At 60.1% G+C, this 10,877-nt stretch overlaps 1 protein-coding gene across 1 annotated transcript; it reads left to right on the top strand.

The window, feature by feature from the left end:
- Nucleotides 1–4,815: 4,815 nt before the first annotated feature.
- BARX1 (BARX homeobox 1) lies at nt 4,816–8,444 on the top strand. The gene is made up of 4 exons (XM_016125369.2): nt 4,816–5,241; nt 6,958–7,249; nt 7,334–7,418; nt 7,791–8,444. The coding sequence occupies exons 1-4, from the start codon at nt 5,016–5,018 to the stop codon at nt 7,953–7,955; spliced, it is 768 nt and encodes a 255-aa protein (XP_015980855.2). The 5' UTR covers nt 4,816–5,015; the 3' UTR covers nt 7,956–8,444.
- Nucleotides 8,445–10,877: the final 2,433 nt, after the last annotated feature.

Here is a 10,877-nt window from a genome sequence, read left to right as displayed (position 1 = left end):
ACTTGGTGGCTGCCGAGATGGGGTGGCCGGCACAGCCCTTGCTGTCCCCGGAAGGTCAGCGCGCTCCGACTTCAGGCAGGAGTCAGATCTAGCATCCTGGGCCTGGCACCGTCGTCCCAGGCTCACAGAACCCACGGCTCAGGGCACGTTCTGGAAAGGTCTCCGCGCACCGCCGGGAGGGGCTCACACCCAGCCTCTGCAGCTCACACCCAGCCTCTGCGGCTCCCACCAGCCGAGGCAACGACAGCCACATCTACCTTGTCCCGGGTGTGGCCTCCAGAACTCGGATCCAAGGTCTCTGCCTGAGCCACCCCGCATGAAATGGAGGCGGGACCTGCCCAGGAAACTGCCAAGGGGCTGCGTTGTGTCCAGCAGGATCGCCCTGGATCCCCGGGGACTCCAAGAACCGGCCCTCGCTGGGCCACGCCAGTTATTACCTATCTACGGATCTGTCTTTTAAAACTCGCACTTCTAAATAAAACGAACATCGAAAAATAGTTACAAAACAAAATCAAAGTTACCAATGCCAAAGGAACAAATTTATAAATTACTTGAAAAGGGAGAATGTGAACACGAGAGGAAGGAATGTGTCTTAAGACGCTGTCTCAAAACCCGATTTGAGCCCCGAGCTCCCAGGAGTTTGAAATGATTCAAAACGAAAAGTCCACAGTTGACCTCGAAACTCTCATAAAGGAGGGCATCGCAGAGACCCACTTTTCCAACGAGAAGATGACTGCATGGTCCCCGGGGCCCGTGACCTACGAGCGTGAGGACGGGGTAGTTTTCTAAACCCGAGAATTCCTCTTTTGAAGGACAGATATCTTCAGACCCGGATCCGGGCACTCGCAGCAAGAGCGGGATACGGGCCGCGGGGCCAGACGTTGCGCTCCGGGACGGACCAGGCAGCCTCCGCCCCGCGCTGCCCACTGAGACCGACCCGCGCGCCAGCCCTAGCGCCACTGTCACCTCCTCCGCCCTGCGCAGCGGGGGCAATCAGAAGCGCAGGCTGACGGAAAGAAGGGAGAGGAGATCGAGCTTCATTTCAGGTGCTGACACTGCCATGGGATGCGGGGGACGCGGAGCGCAGACCTGCGGGGTAGCCAGGCTGGCTGGACCTTTTGGGGATCGGCTTCCAAGTCCACCAGCTGGGGGTAGGGCGTTGGGTTCCCGCGGGCAGCTTGTGGGTGGTTGCAATCGGAAGTGAGTCCTTTGATCCAGAAGAAACCGCCCTCCATTCTTGCCCCGTCTGCGTTGTGCCGAGTGAGATAAACTCGCGGCAGCTAGAAAGAGACACAGGAAACGGTTAAAGGTCGGGCGGGGGATTGGAGGGAGCCAAGACCCTGCAGGCAATGAGGAAGGACCCGGACCCGGTCCCCCACTTTGCCCCTGCAAGCCCCCTTCCGATCTCAGTTTCCCCATTCTTACAGGGGCTCGGGCCCTTCCCTTCTTCAGCTCCAGAACCCACCCGGAGGCGCCAGGGGCAGAAAAGGGGCTGCGCTGGAAGAGGGCATGGGTCTGGAACCTGCGCGCCGAGCGGAGGGGCTCGGTTAGAGAGGAAAGTACCCTCCCCCGTGTCACCGCCTCCTCCCGACTCTGGTAGCCAGGAGGTGAGCGGAGAAGAAGAAGGGGCCCACCCGGCGTCGGGGCGGCGCCGGACCCCCCGCTGCCCGAAACCCCTGGTCGCCGGCCGCGGGAGAGGTGCGGCTGGCCTCGGGCGCTGAGGTCACCTTTTCCATTGCGCCCGCCGCGAGCGGACGGTTTCCGGAATTTTCGCAGCGGCGGCTGTAAACCAGGCGGGACCCAGGCGTCGCGCTTCGCTGCTGCGCCCCTGGGGTGGGGGTTGCGGGGCTGCGACCGCGCGGGGTCCCCCTCAGCCCCTCAGCGCACAGGCTTCCCTTCTCAGAGCCTCTGTTCCTGGTGGGAAGAAGGGGCCCCACTCTGGGAACCCTTCGCCGGCGCCAACGCGGCAATTCTCGGTGAAAACGGGGACGTTTGTGCGCGCTATTTCGCCTAAAAGGGGTTTATTTGTGATTCTGCTTTGGGATGGCGTCGCCGTGGGGAGACCGCGTCGGAGGAGGTGATCAGAGGCCTGCCGCCAAGGGGGATGGCTTGGGGGTGACAGAGCGGAGCCGGGCTCTCTCAGCCCTTGAGGCCTGCCAAAGCCCACGGGCATTCCTTCAAAGTACCCCGGGGCCTCATTCCCGGAGGCTGCCAGGGCTCAGGATTGGGCCTGACCACCGGAAAAAAACCCCGGCCGCATTCAAAGAACTGGGCGGCGGGCACTCTGCAGCCTCAGCACCTGTGAAATGGGTGGGGGCCGGCTTGCACTAGTCTTCTGAGTCTCCCAACTCTAGAGGTGAGGCTTGGATCCTGAAAGTGACCTCATACCCCCAAACCTGATCCAGGAGCTCCTCCAGGGGCAAAGCAGGTTTGGTGAGGGCTAATCAATGTGATCCCCAAGTCCTCTGATGGGGAACGAAGCTCCCTCTGGAGGACCTGAGAACCTCACAGCTGCAGTTGCATTGGGGTAGAGATGGCTCAAAGCCCATAGCTACAATCGGGCACCCAAATAGGAGGTAAAGGGTTGGAGTGGGGTGGCTGGGCTTGGCCCTCCAATGAAAGTACCCCCAGACCATGCCCTTGGGAAGATATGGAAACAAAGAGAGGAAGAGGTAGCAGGTGGGCCCTACTGGGGTGAGGGGTGTGAGAGAAAATAGGCTCCATACCATACATACAGGGAGCAAGAGTAAACTAACCCTGCTCACTGTGGTCCTTGGGTCAGTGCCTTCCCTCTTCTGGGCCTCAATTTCCTCATGTGAGAAAGTAGGTGGTTAGATCGGGTAACACCCCAGCACCCATCTAGGGATGGGTTCTCTGCGCCTACACGTGGGCAGGGGTTCCAACTGGGCTGTCCAGGACTTCAAGAGACACTGGCTTTTCTCTTTTTGCCTGGTGGCTGCTGGGCAATTGAAATGGCAGGGCCCTTTTGTCTTTACACTTTTCACCGGAAGGGAGGCCTGCCCTGTGTATGATACGGTCACTCTTAGTGGGTCCTACATTGTCCTCTTACAAAGAGCCTTGTAACTCACAAGACCACCTATGCCTGGACCACCTGGTGGCCACCTTTCTTCTGTCCTAATGATAGCTGTGCAATTTTAGGAAGGGAGAGCCCCAGCAGAAGTCGCTCAGTAACTGGGGTAGAGAAGCAGCTGGGCTTTTAGGGTCCCAATTTTGCTAAAGCCTATGATAAGACATTATCTTTGTCCCTATGGACAAGGAATATTGGCCATCTCCTAGTTCACATGAAGTATAGGGCAGGTGCCAGGGCCTGGTGCTAGCCTCAAGGCCCCACTGCCAGCAGCTGGAGCTAGAGAGATTGCATCACCTTGAGGTGGGGCAGGGCCATGGCTATGGTAGGCCCTATTTCTCAGAATTGACCACTGAGGCCCTGGGTTGAGCTCACATAGGAAGAAGTGGCCCAAGACCCCAGGCGAGGGACTCTCGAGAAATGGCAGGCACCCTCCCCCAGCCTCCCAGAAACACTCATCCCCATTCACCTCCACTCCACCCTCCTTGCCCTGATGAAATATGTACCCCTCTCCAACAGATACTGTGGGGCCTGCGGGTACAGAACCCTCACTCAGTCTTCAGAGCTTGACTGGAGCCAAGTGTCAGCATTTCTTGGGAGAAGTCAGGACATAAGGCCCAGAAAAAAAAGGTCAGTAGCCTGACCTGGAGTGGCAAGGCCAGAGAGAGAAGCTCAGCAGAGTGGAGGTTTGGAATTGTTCCCTTCCCCCCACGACTCAGGCTTATATTCCCACATGATGAAGATAAGGAGCTAGAGAAGGCTGGGGCCTTCCTCAATCACATTAGGGACTTTAAGGCTCAGAGTTGTCTCCAGACTCCAATGGCATCCTGTGGCCCTTCACGCAGCTCCTGCCAGTACCGTTTCTCTGATGCTCCAAAGCTGAGAAAAGGCAGAGTACAGCCTTTCCTTCTGCTCTCATCTATCCCTTCCTCTACCTAGGGGAACACAACCCACCCCACAGTGCGGGGGTTCCCAAGGAGGCTGTGTCCCCAAAGCACTTGGCAATATAGGCAAATCACAGCTGGAGAAAAATGTCCTCTCAGGTCAGCTAGAGAGAAATGAGGCCGTGCTTGGTAAACTGAGGCGGAGTGCACAGGTGCAGCCTCTGCTCTGCGAGTTACACCCCTGCCTACTGCTGCACCCCTACCCAGTGGGCTGCCCTGTGCGCTGGCAGGGAGACTGCACCGGACCATCCCTTTCCCAGAGGAGTCGCATGGACTTTGCCTCTCCTCCCTATCTCTCCCGAGCTCCCTAACCCCTGCCCAGGGCCCTCGCCTTCCTAGCTGTCCCTTCTCTTTCTTTACTGTCCCCTCTCTCCGCCCTGCCTGCCTCTGTGCCCGCCCGCACGTCACGGCTCCACTGGCTCCCGCGCCTCTGCGCACGGCTCAACGTCCCTGGCACCCTCACATCTCTGTCTCGAATCTTGTGTGGCCCTCGCTGTCTCGCTTTGGCCCCTCTCTCACCTCTCTCGATCCCTTTGCTCCCATCTCTGGGGGTCTCCTCTCCCGAGCTCTCCTGCTCTCTCCTTCCTGGGCGTGCGCTCCGCTGGGTCTCCCTCAGTTTGGGTCCACTAGCCCCTCTCGCGGCCCCCTCCCTCCCTCTAGCCTCCCTTCTCTGGCCCTCCCTTGGGCTCAGCCTTGGGGGTGGGGGGCGGCGGGCGGCGCAGGGCGGGGCGTTCGGGCGGGGCGGGGCAGTGACGCGGACCAGCCGGGCTAGAGCCTCAGCGACGCGGGGCGGGGGCGCAGTCCCGGGTCCGACAGGCCGAGCCCCGCGCGCCCCGCCCGCGCCCTGTGCCTCCGCCCGGCAGGCCGGCGGGGGAGGGGGCATGAGCCCGCGCCCACGCGCCGCCGGGAGCTGCGGGCCGGCCTAGAGCCCCGCGCGGGCCCCGCGCCCTAGCCGCCGCCGCCGCTCAGCCGTGGGCGCCGCGATGCAGCGGCCGGGGGAGCCGGGCGCCGCGCGCTTCGGGCCGCCCGAGGGCTGCGCTGACCACCGGCCGCACCGCTACCGCAGCTTTATGATCGAGGAGATCCTCACCGAGCCACCAGGGCCCAAGGGCGCCGCGCCCGCCGCCGCCGCTGCGGCCGCCGCTGGCGAGCTGCTCAAGTTCGGCGTGCAGGCGCTCCTGGCCGCGCGGCCCTTCCACAGCCACCTGGGTAGGTGTGGGGCTCAGGGCGCAGACAGCTGGGCGGGAGGGGCGAGCCATGCCGCTGCGAGGACGCAGCAATGGGCGCGCGGGCCCCGGGCCGCCCCTTCGGCGCCCTGTCCGGGAAGCGGAGGGGCAGGCGCCGGGCGGCGCACGAACCAGGCCCCGGGCCCGCGGACGCAGCTGATCGGGAGGGTATTCGCTCTCTCCTTCGCTGCGGTCTTCAGCCCGGGAAGGTCCCGGCCCAGGCACCTAGCCCGCCTCCCCATCAAAGGCGCAGGACCAGACTGCTAACCTCAGACTGCGAGTTAAAGCGACCTCAGGTCGTGGGCGCCTGGGCCTGCACCCCAAATAACTGGCCAGGAGTGGTCAGAACAGCCCCTAGGCTAGGAAGCCAGACCTTGGAGAAGAGGCCCGTGTCTCCGAGTGCTGTGCGGCCGGGCTGACGCTGGCTCATGCCGGCCCGTAGTCTCAGGCGGACGACAAACCGGCCTCGGCTGCAGCACCGACACCCCCGCCCACCTTAGCCTTACCTGGGGACAAGAGGCCTGACTGCGAGCCACTGCCCGACTGGCCCTTCCGCTTTCAGGTCTGCTGCGCCTACGTGGAGTTAGAGCTGATCGCTGGGGCCTTTTCTGCCTCTACTGATTTCCTTCTTTGGCAGGTCCTGCCTTGCCTTACCGGTGTTCTCACCACCATGCTCCTTCTTCTGGCCTTTCCGCAGCTCTCTCCTCCCGTAGTTCGGTCTTTCTTGGCCTTTCTCAGTGGGGTCGGCCCGCTGTCCTTATCCCACCTTCCCCTAAGGGTTCTTCTCCCTTGTGATCCTCTCCTAATATAGTTACCCACACCTTGGCTGGTTCTTGCTGACTCCATGGAGCAGCACCCTCCAGCAGTGAGAGGCCCGTGGGGAAGGGAGGCCTCCACGTTCTAGCGGACCGCAGCACCGCCAGCCATCTTTCTGGGCCTCGGTGACCCTCCAGCTAGTGCTCCGCCCTCCCTCCGGACAGCAGGGCCAGTTTGTTCGTTTTAAATTCAACTTTGATGCAGCCTCTCATCTGCCTTTTGCCTCTAGTTGCACCGTAGTTAATAATTCGTTTGAAGCGGGGGGAAAAATCATTATAGGACCAATAAAAAGGAACTATCTTCACAGGGTAGAGTCTAAACAGAGAAAATAGGAAGGACAATTTCAGGATTCGTGGGGTGCTTTGGAATTTGCAGGAAGGGCTCAACCCTACCCGTGCTACCCACCCTCTGCCTGCCTCCTGGCTGTTTTGTTCACACAGAGGAGCAGACATGCTCACTCCATCGATATTCTTTAACCAAATGCTGCAATGCCGATTTGACTGGGGAAACGTTTATATTCCTACTTTGCTTCCCTTTCTTCTTTTCCGTGAAACACGCACTGTGCATCGCAGAGCTGCGAAAATGTTCATTGAGAATCTCGAAATCTCAGAGACGGCTTTGGTTTGGGAGCACCAGGGCAGAGCCAGGGGTTGGGATGTCCACCCCTCAGACTCGGGGACGCCGGTGGTGGAAAGGGTCGCCCTAAGTGCGTGGCTTAAATTTGCCCTTCGTGGCCAGGCGGGAGGGTATTGTCCAGGGTGGTACTGGCCAGGCATCTGGCCCTCCTGCAGCAGTTGATAGTGCCAGTGCAGGGGTGGATGGAAGGCCTCCAGGAGGAGGAACGGGGCACAAGCTCACCGGGTGCCCTAATCCCTCCTTGCAGCCGTGTTGAAGGCCGAGCAGGCTGCGGTGTTTAAGTTCCCGCTGGCGCCACTCGGCTGTTCTGGGCTGGGATCCGCGCTGCTGGCTGCGGGGCCTGGGCTTCCCGGCACTGCCGGCACTCCGCACCTGCCGCTGGAGCTGCAGCTTCGTGGGAAGCTGGATGCTCCGGGCACTGGGGAGCCGGGCACCAAAGCCAAGAAGGGGCGTCGGAGCCGCACTGTGTTCACCGAGCTGCAGCTGATGGGCCTAGAAAAACGCTTCGAGAAGCAGAAGTACCTCTCCACACCGGACAGGTAGCTCGGGACCAGGCTGAGTCCAGCGGGTGGTTGGGGAGGGAGGCTGCTTGCTCTGCTGAGGGTGCACCCCGCTCTTTCCAGAATAGATCTTGCTGAATCCCTGGGCCTGAGCCAGTTGCAGGTGAAGACGTGGTACCAGAATCGGAGAATGAAGTGGAAGAAAATAGTGAGTGTATGGTGGTTCCTGCCTCCTAGGTTGTAGTCAGGCCCCTGGGCTCTTCAAGAGTTGCTCTCCCCTCCAAGGTCCCCCCTGCCTGTTGTCCATAGTGAGCCTCTCTGCTCTCTGTTTCTCTGGATGCCCTTGCCCAGCCCACATTCCGTCGTGCTCTCACTGCACCCTCCGGCTTCCTAGTAGCCTTATACCCCTGGGCCAGCCTCTGGTCACTTTCCTCCAGCCGAGCTCAAATGGCCGCCATTTCCGCAGGGCTAGGCGTGCCTCCGAAGGCTTGTTAGGTAGGCCCTTCAGGCCCTTCCAGGCACAGGGTGAGTGGGTCCCCATTTCCCAGTCCCCGCTCACCGGTGCTGGTGTCCCCTCTAGGTGCTGCAGGGAGGTGGCCTGGAGTCCCCAACCAAGCCTAAGGGGCGGCCCAAGAAGAACTCCATCCCCACCAGCGAGCAGCTCACAGAGCAGGAACGTGCCAAGGAGGCAGAGAAGCCGGCGGAGGCTCCGGGTGAGGCTAGCGACAGGAGTCATGAGGACTGAGCGTAGCAGAAGGTGCGGTCTGAGAACCCAGCCCGCCAGAAACCGAGAGCCGGCGGATCATGTCCGTGTCCACGCTGTTTGCTTCCTAAACGTTTTATTACCTTGAATTCGGACAGTTAGGGGCCAAACAAGGAAGGACACAGACCCTGAAGTCAAAGCCAGACCCCAGTGCGCTCCCGGCCCTAGCCTGGAGACTTGCCCTGGAGGCAAGAAGGTCACAGCCTCCCAGAGCTCCGCGCGCGCACCGGGTACTCCACGCGCATTCACATCCCGCTCCTTTACTGCACCCCACCCGTCTGGGGTGGCCTGGACGCCGCAGGCACACACCCGCTTTTGCGTGTCGGGGACCCACTAGCCGTGAAGGCCACTGTGGCCAGAGACAAAGTGCGGACTACCTGGTGGCTCGGCCCTGAGGCCAGGTCCCCAACGTCGCTGGGGCCCCTACCCCTCTCTTGCGAAGACGGTGATTTTTTTTTTCCTCCAATAAAATATTTTATGACACAGCGGGGATTAATGGGCGGTTTCCGAATCCTCGGGGTGGGGCAGCGAGGAAAGAGGGACACTCTCAGTGGCTTCTGAAACATTCCTTCCTAGGGCCAGGAGGAAGTGAGCCCAGACCTGCCGCCACCCTGCCCAGGTTGAGCATGGCAGTGGTTCCGGCTGCAGGATCCCCGGAATCGCTTCCACTCAGGAGGGCTAGTTTGAACTGCCCAGCCCAGGGCTCGCATGCGGTAGCAGCCGGGCTACACGGGTCGCCCAAAGGAATGGGAGCTCCAGGCCACTGCGGGCCTCACTCAGGAAGTGGCTAGGGACTGAGAACTGCCTCCGCTTGTTGATTCGGCCTCGTGGAGCTTGAAGGATAGACTGTGATGGTTCCGGTCAACCTTTCCTGAGGCCAACAGCAACCAAGGACTCGAAGGGAAGTTCCGCACAGAGGCCGCCAGCAGCGGTAGTCCCAACCCAGTGGCGCTTGCCTCCCAGAATTTTTCCGTTCTCTGCGGCATAAGCAGGGCGACAGCATTGGCTGCCCGAACTCGCATAGGTCGCCCCGGGCACAGCTCGGTGGCGTGTGTCCGCGGGTGGCCCCTCCTCACGGGAAGGCTTTGGTTTTCTCTCTAGACTGGGCTGGGGGATCTCATGTGTGTGTGGGTGGGGGGAAGGGGAGGGGCTCCTGTCCTCACTCTCCCAGCCAAGATGACAACCACAGTATGAGATCGAGAGATGTCCACTTTGCTGATTAAAGCTGGGGGAGAGACCCCTCAACTAGGCCATGGAGAATCATGATTTGAAACCAGGTCCTTGCAGGTGCAAATAAACGGGAATCAGGAACCTAATGCTCAGGTGAAGGCTTTGCATTTCAGAATGTGAAAAGAACCGCTATGGCTTACACTTGTGGTGGCTACTGCTTCCTTTTCAAATGATTGACCCTTCCTGAGACCTGGGCCTGAATTTGTGGTGCCACAGCATGTCTAGTTTCAATTTAAGGCCCGGAGCAATGAGAAACAGGGTACTTCCTGGGGGCCGCAGGGATACTCCTAGGCCATCACCCTCCTCCCCCACCCCCCAGGTCTCCAGGAAACCAGCTTCACTGGAGGCTCTTAATTCATCCTTGCAAACAGCTCTTAGACTACTCTTGGGCCAGCATCACCTGAGGGGCCCAACAAAACCTGTGCGACCAAGGCGGGAAGGAGTGAATCTTCAGTTTAGGACTGTGACCCTAATCCCTTCCCACCTTTAGGGTTACCTCGGATTCAACTCAATGTATCGGTTTTCAGAGAACCTTCTTGCACCAGGCCCAGGCTAGCCAAGTGAGGCACACTGCTGCACTTAATTCTCTCCACTGCAAAGATGAGGAAAGTGAAGGTCCTACAAATTCTGTCCTGGGTGGGCCCTGGGGACCAAGATTCCAGCTATAGCATTTGTCAACCATGCACAGTTGTAGAAGGAAGGAGGGTGGAAGGAGAGAGGAGGGGTTCTGACCCAGACTCCCTCCCGGCAGTCATTCTAAGTCCTCAGATTTTACTAAATCTGAGGAATAGGATCCTAGGCAGATTGTCCTGAGGATCTTGGAGTTTCCCTAAGGCAGTCCCCTCATTGAATAGGACAAATGGGCCACCAAGGATGAGGAAGTGTCCAGCAAATCTGGCATCAGAGCATAGGGGCCCCAATATTCCATTGAGTACAGTCTGACCAGACATGGATAGGGAATCTGACACAGACATGACTGTCCCGAGGTCACCAGCCAGTCAGTGGGAGAGCTGGGCCCCCAAAAAAGAGTCTAGATTCCAGTGCAATTGGGAGTGGGAGAGGTTTCTGTCACTGCCTGCACCGATTTGCTCTTTGGGGACCGGTAATGGGGCAACCGCAGCAGACAGAGCCCTCAAGGCCAGGGAAAGGAGTGACCAAGCGCTGGCCCGTTCAGGCGGCTTGGAGCTTTCTTGTTGGGGACCCCAAGAGACCCGACAGATGCTCCGGCCCGTTCCGGGGAGTCCGAAGGCACGGAGATCAACGATGTGCCGCCAATGCCGAGACCCAGCGCTCAGGCCCAAGCCCGTACAGTTGCAGTTCTAAGTACAGGAATGCGTCCTATCCACGGAGATGATGCAGTGCGTACGGCCTGGTGCCACCAGCCGAGGCTACCCAGGCCATCAGCGAAGAGGGCCCCTCTTCGCCCGGCGGCAACCTCTCCCTTCAATCTAGGCCGTAGGCTTAGGGGAGCGAAGGTCCCCTCGCCTCCTCTCCTCTCCTCCTGTAATACAAATCTCTTCCAGCTCCAAGGTCCTGGGAAACGAAACCCTGAGACGGCGCGAGCGAGCGAGCGAGCGAACAAGATCGCCGCTGTGCCTTGCTTCGGGATCCCGGGGACCCACGGCCTGGAAGGAAGCGGGCTCAGGCGTCTCGCGAGAGCTTGGGCCCTGGGGT

The sequence above is a fragment of the Rousettus aegyptiacus genome, unplaced genomic scaffold (assembly GCF_014176215.1).
Source record: "Rousettus aegyptiacus isolate mRouAeg1 unplaced genomic scaffold, mRouAeg1.p scaffold_m13_p_3, whole genome shotgun sequence".
NCBI classification, from domain to species: Eukaryota; Metazoa; Chordata; class Mammalia; order Chiroptera; family Pteropodidae; genus Rousettus; species Rousettus aegyptiacus.
This window is presented reverse-complemented; position numbering and strand designations above follow the sequence as displayed.

Bases quoted from the DNA above. Each gene is read 5' to 3' on its own strand.
- BARX1 (XM_016125369.2), top strand. From the start codon at position 5,016: ATGCAGCGGCCGGGGGAGCCGGGCGCCGCGCGCTTCGGGCCGCCCGAG. The intron at 5,242-6,957 runs GTAGGTGTGGGG...CCCTCCTTGCAG, and splicing joins GCCCTTCCACAGCCACCTGG to CCGTGTTGAAGGCCGAGCAG. The intron at 7,419-7,790 runs GTGAGTGTATGG...TGTCCCCTCTAG, and splicing joins GAATGAAGTGGAAGAAAATA to GTGCTGCAGGGAGGTGGCCT.